The sequence below is a fragment of the Caloenas nicobarica genome, chromosome Z (assembly GCF_036013445.1).
Source record: "Caloenas nicobarica isolate bCalNic1 chromosome Z, bCalNic1.hap1, whole genome shotgun sequence".
NCBI lineage: Eukaryota > Metazoa > Chordata > Aves > Columbiformes > Columbidae > Caloenas > Caloenas nicobarica.
Window position 1 is genome coordinate 86711924 of NC_088284.1, and position 23868 is coordinate 86735791.

The 23868-nt window shown below is 39.5% G+C and overlaps 1 protein-coding gene across 1 annotated transcript in view; it reads left to right on the top strand.

Moving 5' to 3' along the window:
* The window catches only part of NR5A2 (nuclear receptor subfamily 5 group A member 2), an 83226-nt gene that overhangs the window by 53609 nt on the left and 5749 nt on the right, over nt 1-23868 (top strand). The window contains exon 7 of the mRNA XM_065656217.1: nt 3552-3699. Within this exon, the coding sequence (XP_065512289.1) occupies nt 3552-3699 (148 nt within the window). The remainder of the gene's footprint in view (nt 1-3551; nt 3700-23868) is intronic.

The window sequence follows — 23868 nt, forward strand, 5'->3', positions numbered from 1 at the left end:
ATGCAAGATAACACTGTGTACCGGTACACGAGGAATTCACATATCCATTTGTCTGTGCAGCTGTAACCTTATGCCAACCATTTTACTTCTGAATTAGGTAACACTGAAGCAACACCAAAGCTTCTGTTTTCGAAAATGCCAGTCAACATTCCACCTTCAACATCAAAATCAACTATGAAATGTAATATTATTAATCTGGAAGCAAGAATAATTTATTTCAATTGTGGCTTTTATTTTACCAAATGAAATTAACAGTACAATATAAAGTAAATGCTAAGGCTTCCATATGCAATCAAGCATTCTGCTCAAGGTTCAGGCTGTTTCAGTCTTTGTCTTTTAAAAGCATTTTTAATAACGAATTAGAAGGTAAAAGAATTAATACACCTTTCAGTATCAATTTCTGCATACGGAATCAAGCAAGCAGGACAGCATACTCTTTAATGTGGCCACTTTTTCAGAATAGACATTAACGGAGGCTTTTTCATGCACAGTTGATTTTGTATAAACTGATTGACACCTTTGGGGGTCGTCTTTCCACTGACTCATAATTTTGCTCACTCTTGAAAAAAAGCCTTCTGCACACCCAGTATTCTCTAGTTAAAGCTGAAAATTCAACTCATCATATTTACACAATAAAAAAAAAAAATCCATTCTGCGTTGTTTTTAATTGCAAATCCTACTCAAGGGACCAATTCTCCTGCTTAGAAGGCAGCCCTGTGCCTTCTACTAGAGAACCAACTGCAGTCAATTATGGTAATGAAATGTCAATAAATATAAAAATTTAATACAGCCTGCTTTTGGTGAGTGGCAGATGAGGACTTGCCTCCCAGACAAATTTGCTGGTGCTGCAAATATTAAATGCACCTGAAAGCGTAGCAGGTTGCCCAAGAGCTCTCCAGTAGAGGGATGGTGGGAGATCCAGGCACCTACTGGGTTTTTCCGTTATGGCATAATCGCTGCACTAAGGCCACTGATATTCTTGACATCCAGATATCTCAACTTCTTATTATGAAACGAATAACATTTTCCTCACAAACTGGAACCTCAGTAAGGGATTTTGAGCTTTTTTCTTCCCCTTAACAATTAGAAAAGGGAAATTAAGTTGTGAAAGTTGATGTTTTTATGTGACCAGTTTCTCAATATGAAGTAGTAGAATCATGTCAGTATATTAAACTGCTCTTCAAGCAAAATGTATTTGAGGTAGGTTACCATTTTTTCTCATTGTTTATATAAGTATCTATACTTACACATAAAGAAATATGCATGTATATTGAGAGAAATAAACTGATGAACTAGAAACTAGTTTATGAAAAGTGGTTTAGCTGGGATTTCCAAAGAATGGATCCTGGTTTATCAGAGATTTATTTGGCCCTGAGTAAGCGATTTAATGTCACTACTTCAGTTTTCACAGATGTAAAAGAGAGCAATAAAACCTACTTCAAAGGACACTTAAGCATAATCCATTGACTTAATTGAAACATAAGCACAACTTAAAATGCTTTATGGAGTTGGAGCAGCGTTATTCTTAACATCCATACAAAAAGTCTAACTTAATTTTTCTTGTACAGTTGCCTTCAACCGACATCTTGGGAGCACCGAGAGTACGTATAAATAAAATGCCTTATTCAAAGTCAGTAACCTACTGTTTATACTAAGGTCAGCACGAGGAGAAGTTATTTTTAGTTCCTTTCAATTGTCTATCTATCTTTCCCGTCTGAAATTTTGTCAGGTTTAAAATCTTTTTTTTTTTTTCCCCGCTTTACTGCTGTTTATACTTGAGTAAGATCGATTCAATGGTTTTAAAAATCAAAAAACGTATTTCAAAATACATGTTCCTTAACAGTTATTAAAAAACCACAGATTTTAAGGGATCAGTCCTGGAAAAACAAAATTTTGCAGTATTGGTCTGTTTCCTCTGATGATACCTGGCCATTCTTTATTAACTACTTCATTATGGGAGACCTTAAGGATGGGATACCTTTAAACACATCATTAACCCAAAGTGTGCACTTACCCTTGTGCTTAGTTTAGTTCTGAGCCAAACTTCACTTCTTCATGCTTACCTGAAGCGTGGTCACTAATTTCCCTGTTGTTGTGGAGAGTCCTAGAAGAGAAAGGTGTTGGTAATATTAGAGCAGCCAGGCAAGAAAAGGCATTTTGAAAAATGTGTCAATAAGCCATTGAGGTCTCAGCCAGCTGCCCAGGAGTGGTTCATCACAGGGGCAAACAACACGCCTGGCCATTTCCATGGGACACTGGCGCTTGTAGGGGATATCTAACAGGAGGAAAACAGGGCTGAGCTGAAGGCATTTCAGCTGAAGCAGTTGCTCAGATCACCCCAGTTCCACCCCACCCCACGGTGCTGTCGCTGCGCTGGAGCTGCCCGGGCTCACACCCCCCAGCCTGGTTTTGGAGCCAGCTCACCCCGCCGCCATCCCCAGCCCCTGCGCCTCACCATCCATCACGGCGTTCCCACAGCACGCAGGGTCACCATCCCATGACAAAGCGTGCAAAAGTCACTAGCACACATATTCAGAGGGGCAGAATTTGGTACAACCACCTGCATGGAAACATCCACTTAGCAGCACTGGCATTAGTCGGAAGAGTTTCAGCCTGCAAGCATTGGGGAGGCTGCCTGACATTCAAGGATGTCTCAGGGTTGTGTATCACGTTAGGTATACTTTGCTTGTGAATGTTGCCTTTTTTAACTAGGTATACTCATCCCAGCTTTCTGTTGGATGTCTATATACAAGTTTCACTTTGGAAAGACGGGACAGCCTCCCCCGAGAACAAGCAGGCAGCACGACTAGGGCAGCAGAGCCCCAAAGCACTCCTGATTTTTAATGTGCCTGACGGAAAGTGGTTTTGTGCCCGACGGCTGCTGCTGGGAACACCGCACGTGCAGCTGGCCTGTGTCACACACCTGCCCGCTCCTCCTTCCCTTGCAGGGGAGGACTCACCAGAACAAGCCCACTGGAACCAGCTCCAACAAATACCAGGATTTTGTGTAGCTAAGGAGAACAGAAACCACCCACACAATACCTCTGTTTCCTGTGGGAATACACCGACATTGCTGGGCTTGAATAGAGGTTTCTGGCCAAGTTATGGACACTGGACTGTTTCCCATGAATACGGTTATGTCCCTCCAGAATAATACAGCCAGTGTAGCTCACTTCATCAGTTTTTCTTCACAGGATCAGACAATTACAAGAACAAGAGACACCAAGTGAATAAAACAAACTGATACGGGACACAGCTACCAGTGTCATAAGCAGTTCTCATATATAAAGCTTGTAAAAAAGGTAACACAGACAAACCAGCACTTGCACTGATGTGACAGACCATTAAGATACATGGTTTAATAATACTTTCAATATATACTGTTGTGCTAAGATAGGTTTATATATAAAATCATTTTGACTTCATAACATCATTAAATTGAGAGTGATTCTTTTATCTAGGAGTACCCCGGTTGTATGTGATTGCTTGAAACATCCTGAAGTGGTTCTACAGGCGTGACAACCAGACAGAAATACAATTCTCTTTTACAGGTGGATTATTCCATAATAGCATCCCAAGCTGGAGCCACCCTCAACAACCTTATGAGCCATGCACAAGAACTAGTAGCAAAGCTTCGTTCCCTGCAGTTTGATCTACGAGAATTTGTATGTCTCAAATTCCTAGTGCTGTTTAGTTTAGGTATGTACACTCTATTCTTCATATCTTTCTTAATAGTGTTATAATTTTTTCCTGAAAACAGTGAAAATATTTTGCTTTTTTTCCTGAAAAACATGATTTTGAAATATATTTAATGAGGTTCACAGTAATCTGAGAACTATTTTTTTTAAATATCACTTGCAGGAAAATTATGTATAAGGATTAAAAGTGGGTTTCTATGGAAATTACTCCTAAAACATCTGGAATTTAATGGAGTATTACAAGCTTGGCCTATTTCTGTATGTGATTTCTGAATATTCCAGAACAAGGACAAAATTCTATTAGAAATCCTAAAGAGCAGTGGAAAATACAGATTGCCATGTTTTTTGACGATATGGAATAAAGTTATGTAAAGCAGAGGGAGTGGGGATATGGTTGAAATATCCCTATTTTTCAAAGGCACCTGTGGTAAGTATAAACAACCTACTTTGCATATGATGGCTGTTACATTGTAACCCATAAATCAGGAATGTATCTCATAGTTTTTAAAAACTGAAAGGAACTCTTAAAGTGCAAATTACTGACAATAGCTTTATAACAGATCTGGCTAGGAAATAACCTTTAAAGGGAAGATTGTTTTGTACTTCTGAAAAGGACACAGAATGGGAAAGATACTTACACAAGACAAATAAGTTAAACCTGTGCCCTCCAATGAATCAGTCAAGAAAAATCACTGGTGCCAGGAATTAAAAAAAAAAAGGCTTAGGGAGATGGATTCCTATTGACTTCACAGGTACAGATTTTTCAGATTTGCACTTTGTTGACTTAATAAATCCAGTCTAAATAAACTTCAGTCAAGTGAATTTTTATTTATTGGCAGACAGTTGAAAGGAGAGACTTAAAAACACAAATAAAGGTCAGATCCAGCCATACCTCCATAGCCAAAACTCCTGTTTTACTCAAACGGTATTTTGTCCACAAAAAGAGTGAACAGTTGAGCCAAGCACAACAATGAAAGAAATATCAGCACTGGTGACGTTTAGTAATGTTTTTCTTTAATTTTCAAGTTTAAAAAAAAAAAAAAATCTTCTGTAAAGGAATAAAATTCTACAAGTAAATTATTCTAACACAATTGCAATTAGACTGAAAGGAACAGTTCTGGTTACACTGTAAAGCATCAATTACTGTCTTAAATGTGTCCTTCCACGTGATGTTTATAGAATTTAAACCTGCTTTGGAAGATTTTAGGTGAAGCTCTCTTTAAATACGGGGAGCATGCAAGATCAATACTTCAGAGGCATAACATGTAGAAAAAAAAAATTACAATGATGCTAATAGAATCTACCGTTATGAAGTACGTATGTCCTGAATCCTAGGATGAGATGATGATGATTTCCCTGGTAACACTATACAACATTTTGTATTCAGGGCTTTGTTGCTTTCCATGTCTTAGATTCAGAGAAGGAAAAGCAAGCCATCTGTTGCAAAGATCATCTTTTATGAATTAACCTGATGAATAATAAGAATTCAGCTTTCCTGATTCCTAATAAGTAGGTTTTTTTCAGTCATTAGACAATGGCACAGAAATGTCTAAAGAGCCTGTAGCTTTCCTCTGATAAGATATTTGGAGAATTCCTCTAAGTTCAATGATATCTTAAATTAACTGAAAAAGTGAAGTGCATTTGTAAAATTCTCACATTGAGGCGGCCTTTTTGTCTGATTGCTTTCACTGACTTCTTGTACTTGGCATTGATTTAAGAATCATTAGGAACCTTTAGCTCTTTTAATTCTGCCAGGTAGTGTGCTCAGCCTCTGAAGCAGTTGGGCAGGAATTCCTTGCAAGCTCATACTGGGCCAAGTTATCCACTTTTTCTCTCATTTATGCTCCTATAAAAAGAGCTTATTCTGCTGCTAATAGGAGCCTTGCAGTCATACCAGTTGCATATAAAAATGATGTAGCTAAGAAAGGTTCCACACCTTTGAAAGCAATTAGTTCATTGTTTAGCAGACTGCATAATTCAACTTACTAATGGTCAAAGCTAGATGTTATTCTGCAAAGCGTAAAATGTAAAGACGTTATCTGACCCACAGGACTGAAGCAAATATTTAATGAGCATGATGACAAACTGAAGTGAAAAACACAGATACCCTTTCCAGTTAAATACTCAAGTTTGTGCCCAAAAGTATAAACGAATTGTCTGGCTAAAGTTAGACGCCTCGTCATATCCTAAGAGTCAGGTTTTTGAAGACACTGAAGTGCCTGACTACACTGGTAGGCATTCGGTAGGCCTGTCAAAACCAGCTAAGCATCAAATTCTACCTAAATAAGTGGGAGAAATTATTGTACCTAAGTATCTAGGTGCACTTGATACAATACCTACATCCCTGAGGCATCTCAACAGAAAACTGGTCTTAATGCCAAAATTATATAACTTAATCAAAAAAATATTTCAAAAAACTCAGCTGGCTCTTGTTGAAAATCTGGCCCTGTAACGTTTAATGGAATACAAAGTGCTTCAAGACACACCAGCCTTTTTATATTTCTAAGGGTGTTCACACCACGGTGTTAACCAAGCCAATAAAACCTAATGCTATTGTTCTTTAGCATAGTGCTTGGTTGAAAAATAAAAGTCTAATATAAAGCCTCTCAAAGGCAACACGAAGTCAATAATCCACAGAATTAATTTATTCAGAAGAAGATGTTTGTTTTTTATAACCGTACAGATACCAGGCTGCCTTGTAAAGCTGTTTGTTATTCATGGCTGTACCGTATTGTCTGGCTCTTCACAAGATGACAATGTCCTTCAGGGCAAAGAACTTTGCCTGTTTTCCTAACATTTCAGAAGTTGTTATCTTAGTAAACTTACAGTAAAATAATGTTTAAAAACCAAAGCGCTTAGAATAATTTTTCAAAACACAATTAAATCATATCAGTTTTGCTCGCTAGATTTTAAACGAGAGAGGTAATTGTTCGTTACCTACTTGTCAAAGGTTCCAAAGGGTTTATACAGGAAAATGCTTTTGATCATTGGTAGCATTAAAGAAGATGCTGTTGAAGCTTAGACAGATGCATATTTATCGTACCTTTGTGGCTAGCAGCACACAACTCTTCCTGCAGTCGTACTGCCAGTCGCCCCACAGCGAGTGACAGCCCCGGGCCCAGGAGCGCAGTTCCGCTCTCCAGCGTGGGATCTGCTCCGTCTGGCCAGCACCGCCACGTACGGAATGCTACAGCTGACTCAGCCGTTTTCCAATAAGCCCGAATAGTTTGGTAACTAGGTTCTTAAGTGTGACATCTCTTTAATTTAGTTCTGTATAATATTAATATATGTGGAGTTACCATAACTTCCAAATTCCCTCCATCAGTTATAAAAAGTAAATGTCTTTACAGCTAGGTAGTTCTTACCTCTCTGGATGTTAAGGTCTCATTTGATGTCCACAGTACATCATACTTCAGTGATTGTCTGTCTGTCTGCCCTCAGTGGTTCCTCATGCCATCCATCAGTCCAGTCACTGCCAATCTCTGGAGAGGAGCAAGCCCATTACACCTGGCAGATTTAAAAAAAAAATTAAAAAAATCAGTAGCTCAACAGATATGAGAACCTGGATTTTCTTGACTACTTACTTGCATTTGACAGGTTTCTTTCAAGCAAAAAGAACCAAGGCAGAGCCGTGACTATTCAGCAACTGTAATCACACAGTTGGCGGAAAGTTAGTGGCCAGGCACGTGTTGCAAAACTAGGAAAGAAGAAAGAAATCTTGGACAGACTTGAGTGTTAAACCTGTTTTTAACACTACTTCTGCAGGTCTTACCTTTATGAACTCATGTCTGAAACATGGGAAGAGCACATCAGAGAAAGATGCTGATCACATAGTTGTGTAACTATTTATCAGATTTACCACTAAACAAGAATAAACATATCTGGCTTTCTCAAAGCTAGCCAAATTGAGGACAATGCAATTTCTTTACCTTAATCTCAGAATAACAACATACCTGATGCTTGTATAGCATATAACCAGTATAGTCCACAGTACACGTTATCAAAAAATAGGCCTAAAAATAAATATAAATCGTTTCTTGGTCTTTAATAATTTCTGGTTTGAATCAAGACACACCACAGACAGAAAACACAAATGTGTCAAGCCCCTTTGAATTTTCATTACTAAATTTGACATAAGTTTGGAAATTCCCCTTTTTCTTCATCATAAATCAGAAATTTTAAAAAAACCTCCCCCCACATACGCTGTTGAATTCTCTAATTCTAAGGCTGAAATAGATTGGCATGTTCCACTGGCAATATTGGCCTCACTAAAGCCAAGGAAAATTTCACTCTTTTTACTGGACCCAAAATTTGCCTCGGTGTTTCTTTGATTTTCTTCCTATCACAGAATAAAGTTCAGATGATTTTTTCAGTAATTAAATTTGCTAACTGACTTTAATTTAAATGATATTTGAAGAACCAAATGAATGATTCCTTACAAGGAATACTTTATATCATCTCTGACACAACACATCTCTTCATTTTACCATCCAGAAGCTTTACAGACTGGTCACTTAACCTGAAATCAGCCATTGTTTTTTTCTTTACCAAAACTTCCCATTTGTCCTTCTAGTTTTTATTATCTGAACTCAGCCAGGATGATTTGTCAAACCTCCCATCAGAGCAGTTTGTAAAGTGAAATGCCAATAGGAAGAAAGTTAGACATCATTTGACCCGTGGCCAGGCACTTGTCTGCCTGCGGAGCTAAACGCTAGACTAGGCAGCGGCTGACCGGTACTGCTGCCTTATCATTGTCAGGACACAGAGAAATGTACTTCATTTAAGAAATGAAGGCTTTATCAATGGACAAATAATTGCCGAGCCACTATTGATCTCACATCTCACTTAACATGAGACAAGAGGGTCCTACAGAAACGATAAACGTTTGATCTGCCTTTTACACTCTCTGTTTAATAAGGCTGTGTTAGTTCTTCAAAGCTCAGTCCATGAAACATGGGAACTTACTAAGAAAAAAAATCAGCCAAAAAGTTTCTTCCTCTCATCATTCTGATATTTTAATATCAGAACTAAATTAACTAAGCTAGCAGGCGACTGGCTCAAAACGCAAGAGTTCATTCTTCAACGCAGCTTATTATCCAACTCTGGCACTCCTTGCTCCAAGATGCAGAGGATACTGAAAGTTTTTACAGTTACCAAAGTCACCTGGAGAACTTAACAGAAGAAAAATCCATTGAAAGCTAGAAAATACAAACCCCACCCCACTGCTTCTGGCTGTTGCAAACCTCCAGCTGCAGGAGCCTGAACAACTGCTCCTGGGATGTATTGCTCTGTGCTTTTCTTGTTCTTACATTGTTCCCTAGGGCAGCTGCTCCTGGTCACTGTCAAAGATGGGACAGTGGCCTAGATGATCCAGAGTGCTAGCACGGCCATTCTCACACTCTCAGTGGGAAGGTGCGAGCCATTTGGAGTTCTCAGGGGCTATTCTCCTTCTTGCAAAATGAGCCCGGTCATTCTTTGGCAGGACACAAAGCAGCTCACAGATAACACTCCTTTGTCTTCACAAAGCACCTTCAGTCCTAGGATCTGAAGTAGGTGCTGTGAATTTGAAGCGAAAAGTATCAAACAACAGTCTTCCTTGGCAAGCCAATGCAAGTCAGTGATAGAGCACTTATCCAGGGATGGACATCATGAATGTGTTCAGTTCTTACTTGCAGTGACAAACGGTACTTAGGGTTTAATATGGTCATCTTCAAAATGGTTACTCACAACTACTTTTACACCTGTCTTTTACAAATATGTTATTTATCATACACATTTATAAGTGGGCTGTTATTAGGAGGTGGTTTTAATAAATCTAATTTGCTGTTTTCTTGTATTCATCCATTCTGCTACCCAAGTGTACTTGTAAGATCACATCTGGTGAACACCAGCAAGCGAGCAGTTGAGGGGTTCTGTATGATTAGTGTTCAGCCAGGGCTTTCAGGCTTTTGAATTTAGAAAAATACTTACTGCCCACTTGTCAAATCCGCGCTCATATCTCAACCCTAATGTCTAACTACAGTAAGCACTGGAGGATAATACGGGCAAAGAAACACTTCCTAAACTTCAGGTAGTCATTTGGAATTCAGGAAGGATCGATTAGTATTCAGGAGATGTGACTACTCGATATTTATACCATAGAGATTTGGCAGAAGCAAATAATGGTACATAAAGCTGATGCTTGTCTTAATTAAATGCAGTGTAATAGGTGTTGGGGATTTTTTTTCGTAGTGAAAAGAGCAGTTTAGCACTGACTAGATATAACTCATTCTGAAGTTCAGAGTTTAAAACTAATCAATATGTATTTATAACAAGGGAGGGACTGAGTATAATTTATTATTAGCTGACAGCTGACTAATAGATAAAAACAAGATTGATTTAAGTATGTTTTCCCACACCCTAATTTCTGACAAAATATTTGCCCCCTTTGATTCTTGATTATTTTTTGCTGTACTAACAGTATTTCAAATAGACTTTTTGTAATTAATGTCTCATCTGCAGATAGGCTGGAAATGAAACCAATGAATGCGGAATGAGACATCTAGCTAGGACGATACCTGCACTATGTCAAACTTATTAACAGTAACAATTCTTAACTTTATGATTAGGAATCCTGAATGGCAGGTGATATTTTAAAGACCTCCTTTACAGTATACAATCTACATACATGCTGATGAACAGGTGTTGACTGGCAGACAATGCATGGGTGACAGGCACAATTGCAGCACACCTACAAGCCCAGGTTTGTCTCAAATTTCACAGCAAAAAAATTTGAGAGGGAATATGAAGAAGCTGGATGAAGAGCTCTGGCATTTTAAGAGGAGAATTCTGGCATATTTCAGAGCAGAAAAGTACTTGGTCCGGAAAGGTGGCAAGTGGGAAATAGAGATGGCCTTGTGGGCAAGTCAGAGGCAGGAGATGACCTTGTGACACTGAATGACTGATGACAGGTAAGGAAGTAACAGCTACAAGACCTTGAAAGTGAACACCATTTCTGTCTGATGTAGCAAGGAAAAGGGAAGATGCAAAAAGACGAGGAAGCAACGAGCTCAGAAGGGTGTCTTGGCAGCACCATTTGCCAAGGCCAAAGTAAGAAATGCTGAGGTGATTGAGATGTAATATGATGAGGCAACACGGTATTTGTTAGAAGTTTAATCTAGTAAACAATGGCTCCTGTGCACATCCCATGAAGTCAATGAGAATAACTTTGCAGGATTAGCTATCTATTATTAGTTTGAGATTACATTAGAAATAGACAAATTCAAAGGCGAAGATCACTGTCTTTTGGAAGACCTCATCTCTGGGTATAACGGAGGCTCGTTTCTTGAAATCTGAAATCAAGACGACTGCTTCTTTAAATTATTATTATAAAGTCAGAAGTTATAGACTTGACCAACTGCTGGACAGAGATCTATGGCTTGCATTGGGCAGTAGGCTGAAGGAGGTCACAGTGATGATTACATGGGTCCTTTCTTGTCCTCAAATCAGTGAAAGTAAATTTAATAGGCAAGAAGTTTAAATTAGCATGAGTCTCCTAATTTCACGCCTCTTACAAACTTTCCTCCATTTCCCGAGTTTGAAATTGATAACTTGTAATGTGAGCGGTTGTCAGCAATCTTATATAGTCCTACATTGCCTGGTAAACTAGGGCTAAATCTCTTATTCGAGATGATGAGGGCCAGGAGAACAGTTAAATAGCCAGTCTGCTCCTGGAACATGTAACTCTTCTCTGGGCCTCAAGCAAAGCAGCCAGATGACTCCACTCTGCCACTGGAAGAGCTTTTCCACTTTTCTACTTTAATCTTCTGGGAAAGTAAAGCAAATGAATACAGACAAAACCTCATTTCAGAATTGTCTCATGAGGGACGTTCTCCTTTCATGGAGCCAGCATTGCCCAACAGAGAAATCAACCCTCTTGTCTCTAATTCTGCTTCTGACTCCATTACTGACTATGGAGCTTTGAAGTCTCTCAAACGATATCTCAACTACTCTATCTGCTAAATGAAAACAATAGCTATCTGTCTTTGTATGCAGTGGTGAAATCCAGAGTATTAAAGATACTTCGTAAGGTACAACCAAATCGTAACAACACTGTTTCAAATATCTTCAGATACCATAAGAAAGGCCATTGTGAAAAGGAATCTGCTTAAAATATCTTGACTAGATTTTGCAAAATTACTCAACATGAAAGTAGTTCTTCGCAGTATTTTCATACTAGGGTCTAAAACTTTGCAAAAAAATTTGAAAAATCTCTGAAGAGGTTATATTTAGAAGTTAATTTTAGCATTTTAGCACATGCATGACAAAGCAAATTTTCTTTTGCCCTGTTCTTTTATTTCTCTGTTTTTTCTAATTTCTTTATAGAGAAACAAAAGCAAAGACATATTGCCTTCACTTGATCTGTCAAAGCCCATAGCAAAGCCAAACAACTAAAAATCAGTCCTGAACTTTCTTAAAGATGCTAAATGATGATGTATGGAGTGACAACCGATAAACCACCATTGGCTCCTGAGAACACTTTTTCAGTGAGCTGACAGGTTTTAGTCCAGCTTCCCATGCAGGTGCCACACATCACGCAGGCAGTATGAAAGAATCTAGGACAGTGTCTATCTTACAAGTATCTTAATGAAATCTCCAATCAATTATTTTTGTGAAAAAAAGCACATAACATGAATGGAATAAAATACAAATGCTGGGGTTATAGAGTATAGTTAAGAATTAAACCAGTATTTTTAATAAATACATCTTTAATAATACATCTCAGTCCTGCATGTAGGAGTTGTGAATTATGAACTTCTTGCAGGAATTCCAGAGAGAGCCGCCTCGTTCATGGCTGATTGAGTTTACTGAATAAACGACACTAAATTATAGAGGAAATGTAATGATCACTGTTGATTTGCCCTGATTTTATTTCATAAAATGCAATGAATGTTGCAAATTCATCTCTCATGTAACTGTTGAGTACAATGGCATTATTCAAGGCATGAATTTGATCCAATCTGATCATTGCTGGTGTATGTCGTCTGCTTGTCTGGCAGCTGCAAGCCACGGAAAAAAAGGTTAACCATCTTCAGCAAGTACTATTTCTTTTCATGTTGTTTTCTTCTAAAATGCATATTTTAGAAAGTTTGGAAATAACAATAGGATTAGAGCCTTGAGAGAAAATTAGGTCATATATCTGTTAGATACAAATCTTGCAGGCAATTAGAAACATGGATATCAAGCGATATTTGTATTCTGTACTGCTGCCTTTGTGTGGAGACAGTGGGGATTTCAGAACAACCCAATCAGTGTGCTCTGCACTTTTTCCCTCTCTCACATGCTTATAGAATAGTGGTAAGTATGGCTTTTAAACAGCTCCTGTCAGGGGGAAAAGTTACCTGCACATCACCCACATGTACATGTGTCTCTACTTTTGGAATACTTTTACGATTTTAAGAAATATTTTAGATGTTTAAGATGCAAGTTTGAGTGTATTATATATGTAACAGAGGAAGTATGGGATTATGTAGAATTTTCTTGGCTTCTGTTGGCAGAAATGTTTAACATCAGCAGGCTGCTTTTGTTAGCCAAGTTTCCCAGCATAACATGGAATAAAAGGCTATATAATAAAGTATAGATAAGTAAATAAATAGCCTTAAATTTTGATCCAGTAAGACCATCCTACAGTTTTAATTTGAACATGTGCTGAAATGCTTAACTGAATGAGGAACATGCTAGAGGAATATAATAGTTAAATTCACTTTGCAGTTGTAACAGACAACTTATTAAATACTCTTAATACCAGAATGTATAGACTAAAAACTGTTCCTCACGTATTTTACTTAAAAACCAGCATTGCAGAGGGTCTTACCTGAAAGTTTACATATAGGTGACTGTCGGCCATTTATTTGAGACGCACTGTAGACTTTGCCAAATTCCTCCCTTTCTCTTACCCCTTTGCTGTTTGTGCAAGATTGGGCACTGGAAGAGAAATGAAGCAATGGCTGTCTCTGAGGGAGTAAATTAGAGAGGTGAAATCCCATAAAGAAGCAATGAAAAGTAGCAGGAGAATTAAACAGGAGGCAAGGGGAAAGAAGGGATCTGCAAGACTGATGGGAGAAGAAGGGCAGGGAGGATATCTGGGCAGAGAAAAGCCTTGAGTGGTTGATGAAAACTAGGGACAGCAGTGGTGCGGATCAGAGGAACAGAGAGAGACCGGGGGCTTGGGATGGGAAAGGAGTCAAGAAAACAGAGGGAAAAGGCCAGGAAGGAAAGAGAAACCACGGAACCGTGATCAAAGCCAAGCCAGAGGTGGAGAGCGAGGAAATAGAAGCAAACAGGAAAGAAACAATAAAGGAAAATTCAGAAACAAATTTATGGTCCAGCCTTGAATGCAGCTGTGATCATGAATTGGGAGGCAGAAGGGGACTGTGCAGAAACGCTTTCCCAAGCTTGGAGTGTGTCCCGATGACTTCTGCTGGCAGGAAACGGGACGGGGTGAAGGCTGCAACTCTTTAGGCTCTGGCAAAGCTGCTGCCGAGATTGGGTGAACCTCTCAGAGCAGTATTGCTCTAGTCCTGTGCAGAGCCATCGAGCATGGGCCAAACTGAAAGAGTAAACCCCAAAACAGTCCATGTGGCTTGCAAAAGTTTAATCTGCATGTGGCCATCCTCCTAAGGATATTTTCAGTGTTCTTCTTTGTAAGACTATGCAAGGATTAATATGGAAAATCCTACTTCTAGCACCATCTCCAGTACTGGGAGGGTTTGATGTGTATTATAAACTTATTGCACAGCATCTCTGCTTGCCAGGTGAAGGAAAGTCTCAAGAAAGAGAAAGATTTCAACATCAGAATGGGGAATGACATTACAACAGCATCTTTCCTCTCTCCCAACACCAAAAATTGTAATAGAGATCAGTAAACTGCTCAGGACAAGACAGACGATGCTATCCAGACTTTCACTGGAAGAAAACCCGTAGCCTAAGCAGGATAAATGATAAGATTGTTCTTCAAGGCCAGTCTGAGGCATGCTGGTTGGGTGGTAGCTTAAGAAAGTCCTTACCTCTTGTCTAAGTTCATCTCTTCTGGGAGACATTTGGCTTTAGAGAATGGAATCACCAGCAAGGTTGAAAAGGACAGACTCGCATTCCCTGAAGTAGTGCTGGAAAAACAACATTGCAGACTGAAAGTATTCTTTCAGAGAGGACCATTGCTCAGAGTTTACTGTGGGAGCGGCATCACCTAGACTGCACGCTATGCTCCAGCTCACCAGCTCTCACCTGTGTTTCCTCCTCCCTTTCTGTTTTGAGACAGAGAAAAAAGACCCTCACAATTAATTAAAACCATAGATAAAACTACCAGAGATTAACCAGGGAGTAAAGAGGGAACAAAGCAATTAAGAACAGTCCTGCTAAAAATTCACTAGGCATACTATAAAATTCAGAGATCGTTGTGCCCCTCAAAAATGCGGCAAAGAGAAGCAGACGCTTAAAAGAGCTTTCAATTACTTACGTGCCTTTGGCTTCCTTTCAGGATGCCGTGGAACTGGAAACAGCCATGGTAAATGTATTTTCTCTGCATTTGCCTTTCTTGACAAAACAGCTCCAATATTTTGATCTCAAGAATAATCAGCTCTTGTGTTTCCCTTTCAACTAACTGCAGACTTTTGCAAGTTAAAAATTAATGACAACCTTCTTCTTCTTTTTTTTAATTAAAAACAAAAAAAAGGCACAAAATCTTCTGTGCTCTTTTAGTCTAAATGGCATTCGAACCACTCTTGCTCTGTCCTTCTGCAATAACACACAAAACGAATTCCACTGCAACAGAACAACCTGGCTTGTGGAAACCATTATTTTGACGATGAAACATTGTGTTGTGTCCTTTACCACTATTACAGGCAGGCAGTCAGTCTGTTAGAACATATTGGGCGATTATAGGCTAGTCTTTTCAGAGAAAGCCATGGGTTTCAAGTTAGCAGTAACCATCTATCAATTCTTGAGATTATGCCATGATTTACTGTCACAGCATCATGTATTCTCTGATTTTCTGCCTCCTGTGAAACATTGTGCTTTCCTTTTCTATTGATGTATCAACTATAATAGTTACAAGCAGCTACAGAAAAATCAATAGCAAACTTTCATTACTGTGCACATAAAGAGTACCATGCTGTGAGAGCACCTAGGTGTTAAATAGTCACCAGCAGTAAGGTCCACCATAAACGTCTGTTATTTTGTTCTAAATGAAGAATGTCTGAGTTTGAAACATCAAATATCTAGGATTTTTGACACCATTGGATTCTATGTCAAGTTTTGCCAGTGTATGATTTTTTTCCACGTGTCAGGCTTGATTTGTCTTTTCTGTCCCAAGATCTGTGTATTTCTTTAAACCTGAAGCTGACACAGGAAATTAATATCAAAATGAAGTATTTCTGGGCTGTGTTTAACTGTAAGCTAATTAGGTTTGCTTGGACAGCAGTGGTAAGAATTGTGCTAATCTTTGTTGAACTGGTCTGTATCTCACTAGTCAAAGTAAGCTCACTTCGATTAAGGTGAACACATGTGTTAAACACACAGATAGAATAGAGGTGAAAGAGGTTCTACAGTGTTACCGCAGACTCAAAAATGCTCCTAGAACTGTGCACTAGGAAAAGCACCCAGTTGCTTTTCAATGCACAGTTTAGAAAAAACAGTGTAGTTTTTGGATTAAATTTATTTCTTTGTCTCTGGGAACACATTAACTTCCAACTAGTAAATGTAAACAAGAATGGCAAGAACAACAGTGAGCGCGTGTTGCCTTGAACACGTCCAGGGCAACTGGCATTTCAGGCCATTTCACCAGCAATTGGGCAGGAGTTCCTGCAGGGCGGGCGGGCAATTCTGATGCAGGAGTTAGTGGTTGCTTTGGCGTTTTGAGACTGTGGTGATTTACAGCTATAAATGCACTGTTTGTTGCTGAATACCTTCGATTTGAAAGCCTGTGCATTTCCATGAGACTAAAGCACAAGGATGCACATGTGTACTTACATGAATTGTATGCTGCCAAATGCACTGTCTGCTGAGGCTGCAAGGTTACAGGAAAGAACTATTTCTTGACCTGGACATAACTTTCAGGAAAATTAACCTTTAAAGAAGTCCAAATTGTTTTGACAATTTTCATAGTACTAACTCATATAAGTTTTACCAGAAACTTCATTCCCAATGTCAATTCATAGTCCTGTCTGTAAAAAAAAAACACACCTACAGGTGGGGAAAAATGCCTGCTTTGAAGACAACACTGAGATCTAGCTAGAACTGACCTTAATCCAATGAGTGTTGATTTAGTTGAGGGTGGATCTAGAATTAAAAATCCTTCCAGATCCTAAGCAATAAAGGCAAAACCCACAGTCTAATTCACTAAGGCATGGAGGGACCCAGCAGAGTGTCACCAGGGCCCTAAGGGCATGTGTGTCACTGGTAGGGTGAACTTGGCCAGACCAGGAGAAGTACAAACCTCAGTTTGCAGGAGGCTGAGCTCCCTCACGTCCCTGAGCCCTGTGCAGACCATCGCAGCAGGCCCTGTGCAGTGCCCGAGGTGCGCTTGCGTCCTTCATCTGCCATCAGGGGACCAAAGAGTACCTCTGCCCTTGTGCAGGGCACGTGAGGTTTTTGGCACCACGTTAGGGGTGGCTCCAGCCAAAGACTAATGGGGATCTGGGGTCCCTTGATTCATGCTCCTCATGTTAAATCTATGACTATGTTGTCTATGGAAACATCCGTATCTGACCAAACACTGAAGTCTGAGATGAGCAGCAAGCACAAATCTGGAGTTTACCTGACTTATTTCTGCTTTTCCTTACTTAGCAATTGAAATATTAAAAATGTGCAGAGGCACTAACTTATCTAAGACCCTACAGTCCTTTCTGACCAGGGCTTTTTGTCAGGAAGTCAGAGTTAGCTGAGAAGTAAAACTCTAAGAGTATTTGAAATGCGGGTGTAAGAGTCTTTCCTCTGTTCCACACTTCTCTACCCTCTCTGTTTCACTGATGAGTAACCATGTTGCCAGAGGGACTTTCAGGTGGGCTTTTCTTTAGCTTTCATGTTTATATTTTTAAAAGTGTAAGCAACAAGGATGAAGAACAGTGGTACACACATCAAAGTCTTTGGGGAAAAATCGACCTCAGGCTGACACACATTTCCTATGTGCCAGCACTGACGCTTATAGAGTGCCAGTGTAGTTGCAGATGTCCCCATCTGGGCTTCTGTTACTCTTGTTCACCAAACCACTTCCACAACCCGGCACAGACGTACGTCACAGTAAAAAATGAAATTCGCAATTTCCGCTCAGACCAATAGGCAACGTCATAAACAATACGCTTTGAAATACTGCAGCAGAAAACCGCTTACCTTAGTTGTGCTTACCATCCAGGAAAGCAAGGCTGGGAGCACGGGAGAACAACGTCCCAGGAGGCGCGGCTGCCTGGGTCAGCCAGGGGGACAGGGCAGGAGCCTTGTCCCAGGGCCACCAGCTCTGCTGTCCCCCAGGGTATGGCCCATTGTGTTTAAGCAAATCCACAGGCTGCTGCCATCAGGTGTGGTGAGGATCTGATGACTGGTACATGCGCGGATGTGATGGGACCAAACTCATTGGCTCTTTTCATCTAAGCACATTTTTTGTCAATGCCAATTTGATAGGGAGTTGAAAAAGCATCTGGGAGACAGTGGCTTCAATGGACCGTCAGTGGTCTCGTGAGCTTCTGCAGATATATTTACACAGAAAATAATTGTAACTGCCCAAAAGAGAGTCTAGCTCTTCTAAATAATAAGAGTAAAATTCAAATGATGGCTAATAGGACTCACATATGTGTTTCCACTGTAGTTTCACTGTAGCGCTTTCAGCACTGAGCAATTAAATGAACGCTTTATATTATCTCAACACAATTATGTAAAAAAATAGTTCTTTTACTGATTTCCACTTCCCATATCTTACACAGGCAGAGGTGATTATCTTTTTCATGTTCTTTCTAAACTAGAAACGGCTTCCACTGATACAACTTAATTCAGTGAAAAAAGCCTGTTGGTGCAAATACTGTCACATAAAAAACTAGTAAAATCATGTCTTTAAAAGTCTCTAAAAAGAGGAAAAACATAGGGTTTTGAAATCAATATATCTTAAAGATGACTAGTGGATTGTCTCACACTAAGCCTTATCTAAAAATAGTGCAAGACACTTGAAACTGAATTATTTGTCAATTACATTGACAGAGTCACAGTATTGTACCTCTTAGATCAGCATACCGCTAAAACACCTTTGCTTAACTACATTTCCTTCTTTTAAAGAGAATATATTGTAATCGGTTTTGCTCCTGTGGGACTTTGGTTCTAAACAAGAGGATAAAGCCGAACAAAATTTGCCAAGTAATAAAAAAGTGGTATGAAGTTCTCCCCTTATCTGGAAACCACTATAATGATATAACTGGCTGGTCTAATATTTTTAACCAAGTTCAAAAAAGTTTGAAATATAATAATTAAATGCAAATACAGTCCTGATCCCAAAGACCAGAAGAATGCCTTTAAGCTAGTATTTATAACAAGAGCTGTTCGACTGAGCTCTCTTGTAAATTTTATCATACCTGAGGCAGTTTTCCTCAGTCGATTAGCTGGAAAGCTGAATATATCCTGAGGCAAACCAGACATCTAGTACAGGCTAAATTCAACTACTGGAGCTTAAATTTGGCTTAATATATCCCCACTTGGATCTGCCTGTTTAATTCTCTTTCATATGATAACGTTGGTTTATTCATAGTCTGGACTTGCCACCTGAACAAACTGTACCTCATATCTTATTCTAATGAAATAAGAAAACTTTGCAAAAACCACAAAAGTTCCTGACTGAAAATCAAATGCAAATTTGGGATTAAAAACTGTTTTGTAAAGTGACTACAAGATTAGTACAGCGAGATTTTTTCCCCTAAGGAGTACTGCTTTTTATGATCATGCATTTTTTATACTCTGCAGAGACAGATGGGCTTTATAAAAGGATACAGCCTGCTACTCAAAAGAGTTTCAGTGGCAGCTGCACTTCTGTGTTTTAACCTCAGTAGAAATTTATGCTCGATATTTTTCCAGAAAATATTTATATTTCTTCTTTTAGGACTATTTCGCCCCTTGGTATAATTCCAGTGGCGGCAGTAGAAATACCTCTGAGATTAATCTGGTCCATTATTCCTATTTTAAACAGCACTTGAGTAGTAGGAGAGGGATAGAAACGGAAAGGATAAATAATGTGCAAGTTTCTCATGAGTGCAATAAATCCAATCATTCAGAAAAGCTGCGAATGTCTAAGCAAAGCAGAGCAAATATTTTCTAGATAAAAGCAAATCCTTCTAAAATTTCAATTCCTTTTTTTCTAAACATTCAGCTTCTTCTCAGCTAAATAATAGATTGCTTCTTGCTCCTCTCTATGTTATACCATTCTGTCTATTATTGCAAGTTGCTTATAACGCCCTTTCTGCCTCAGTTCATAACTTCAAGGATTTTGTATGATGTCCCTATCACCATTCCCAGGAACTTCATAAATATTTATGACATCTTAAACTATTCACACCCTACAAATTGTAGACATTGACAGCCCCTTCCCTTAAAACACCAACAATCCTCTATTGTTTGTCTGCTATTGAAGATTAAAATGATGTTTCAGAAATTAACTGGGAAAACCATTTTGTTCAATAAATTCAATATTTATTCTAATTTTTTTCTAAACTCTTATCAGAGGCCTAGTTTCTGCTTTTAACAAACATGATACTTTCTCTGGTAACTATAAAAGTGATATAAACTAGTGTTATGGCCATAGAATTGTCTGCATTTAAGCATATATATTTTTCGAAGCCTGCTGTTAGCACGATAATTAACATACTAGTTTTCTTATGTATGCTTATTCCAACTGAGTATTCAGAAGACAAACATTTATAGCTCTGACATATAATAGGAACCTAGGATTAGGTGAGGAGTTAGGAAAATGAGTTTTGACTCACGTTCTGTCTCAGTTTCTCTGTGAGACCTTCACTGAATCACTTCTGCCCCAGTTGATTGACGTGTGCCAGCATATAAATATGACCATGTCGCGACAGGATAGCGGTTACACAATTTTTCCCTGGAAAAGAGAGGCTTGGATTGAGACATTTTTTCCAGAATTGATCTGTCATTTACCTTAAAGTGGTCACCGGGTGAAAGATACAAACAAACCTGGAAGGAGGAACGAGAAACCCACGTCAGCCCAGGCAGGTTCCCTCACCACCAGCCTACAAAGCCAAGCTATAAATTTGGGCTTAACCCACCTAAGGTGTTTTTTTCAATGAAGCAGCAGAGCTTCAACCCAAAGACTGGAACACTGCGAAAAGCTTGTAACTTGCAATAACCAAGACCACCCGTGGGCATGGTGAGAGACAGACTCCGCTTGTTTGGGGAAGTTCCTTGAAGACACGATAGAGCAAGTGCTGTTCAAATTCCTGTTCCTCTGCCATGTCTTCAAAGAAAGAAGCAGCAGCTACTCTTATGTGGAACCTAATCCTATCAGTGAGTGCTACGCATGGATTAAAATACCTACAGAATAAGCCTTCAGGCCGCCCTCGGTCCCAGATGAGCAAGGGACAAGCAACACATTGCATTGCTCACCCAAAGCAGGACCGAGTCTGGATCATCAGCAGGGGCAGAACTCCAGACGTGGAGGGAGCTCGAGAAAGTGAGAAAAAGAGAGGTGGTGCTGGGGTGTAGGCATGGCTAAGGCGAAGCGTTGGAGTGGAACCACTGCTTGGGACTTGGTGCCTGTGGTCTGTCCCAGCACCTTCTGGGCTGGGCTGTAGTTTCAACCAGCTATCCCAGCTGGCTGGCCACAGCCCTGGCTGCATGGCTGTACCTGGCCATGCTTTTCCCTCGTGGGTCTCAGTAAGAAACACAGGACTTTATTTAAGGGTGCAGCTGGCTGTGGACTTTGGGCCAGGACTTGCGAGCAGCTCTTCCTCCAAAGAGGCCTGGCAGGATCTTGTTTTATTGTGTTTCAATGACCACTATATCACGTATGTCTCATTTGCAAGTAATAAGGATGTTGGTTCCTGGGGTGCCAGGATGAGAAGCAGGTGGAGATTTTGATTGTTTGTTTAACTTTCAGGTCAGTAAATTGAGCCTGAGCTGTTGAAAGTCGAGCAGTTTTATTTTCCTGAGTGATGACTCAGTTATTACACCAGTCAAAGATTCGAGAGATCAAATCAGGCTTTGACTTCGTCTTTACTTGGACTGTGAGAAAAGAAACAACTGAAATTTAGGAAAATCTATTCAAAGTTGCAAAAGGAGAGGAATCCAGCTTGTTTCCCCATGTCTCCTTTTCCATTGCTTACAGTAGAAAAAGCAACTATCAAATTCTTCGCTAAAGTCAATAAGCACGGCTCTTACTAGACATTAGGAGATTATGTTCTCAGGAAGAATCTGTCACTTTACAATCTTTTTGGAATAGAAGAATATGCTTCAGTATTTTCAATAACACTAGAAAGAAGCCTACCACTATAAAACAACACCAAATATGTTTTAGTTGAGTCTGAGTTGTTCTGAAACAAAGGTCCATCAAGATTGAATACTGAGGGGATGAAATAGGATTCAGACTAAGAATTACAGCTTGTTCTCTCATAAGCATTTTATTCTTGCTTTAAAAAAAAGTACAATTTTGCCCAGTACTTAAGTGTGAATGAAATACATTGCTATAGAAGAAATTAATCAAGACTTTCAAAACAATGTGCCCATTATCTGATGTTATGTTCAACCAAAAATGAAAATTGCTTTATGACCCTAATAAAGAGCCAGAGATCGATCGTTGCATTGTTACAGATAGCTTAACCACTACCCAAAAGAATCCCTCTTAAGACAGAAGAGTTTTCTCCACATTCAGCTTGGACTTGGGAGTCTTAAGAAAACAAAAGTGGTTTCTGTTGTTATAATATAAAGGTTTTTCAAGGTTTGGAAAGTGCTAAATATAGCACCTTACCACCGATTAACAAACACATCTATCAAAAATTGTTTCCCAGGACTTCTAAGTAAATAATATTCAGCACAACCCTGCTGTAATAAAACTGAGGGGAATTTTGCAGTAAGGAGCTTATCTTTACCATAAATCTTCCTTCATTATAGCATTTTGTCTGTCAAGAAGGCTTAGCTATAGAATGGCATACATCTGCCTTCGTGACAGATGTGCTAGATGGAACCGCTGTTGTTGCCATTAGTTTCAATGAAGGAGAATTGTGGGTAATTTTCAGAGATTGGCACTTTATCAACCATTACTACTCTTGCTCTCGACAAATTTTTTATCACATGTCAAAAATCTACCTGTGTTTTAAGTCCCATAACCCAGAGGGTTTGCAAGGCTAGTGGAAAGTGCGCAAAGAAACTAGGAAAAAGCTGTGTTTGAACAGAGGAAGGTTTGGTAACGTCACCTCCATCCTGAGCAGTCCCCTTTCTTCGACCTATTCTTTGGGAAAGACCTTCATCAGAATTAATATATTCCATCTTCAAGGTCAAACAGGCGTTGGCCTCACACCAAAGCCCCAGACAGGATCCCCGAGTTCAGGCCAAGGCGGCTTGTTTTATCTTTCCCTGATAAAACAGCATGTTTCTAAGCGGAGGCAATGCTGCTCACTCGGCCGTGCAGTCTGGCTGGAAAGGACAGACAGACCTCGCAGAGGATGAGCCTGAAGGCCATCCTGGCCAAAAAGACCACCACTAGAGTTTGGAAAACACCATATTTTACCAACGCATTTAACAGTCATTCCAAAGATCTAAGACTGGCAATCAGTTGGGTTTTAATAAAGTCCTTAAGCGATGGGGCTTGTCAGTCTATTCAGGGTGAGGAAGCTCAACCCTAGGCTGGTATTGAGTTCTGTTGCCTGTAGTATCTGTAAGACTGTTTCCAGCCTTAAGAAAGTGAGAAATGTCTCCCATCGGAGAAGCCTAAACACAACCTTATTTCATGCTTGCAATAGTGCAAAATGCAGAGAGGCAGATGAGCTGTGTGTGCACGCCCCTCTTCATTGCTTCATGTAGGAAGAGTATGTGATAAAAGATGTGAGCAGTAAGATTTAACCAGCTTTCTTTGGGAAATACTTACGCTGCTCTTAAGGAGTTACTATTTTTCAAATTTTAAATCTCTCATTCTGTTTCATTTTTCTTT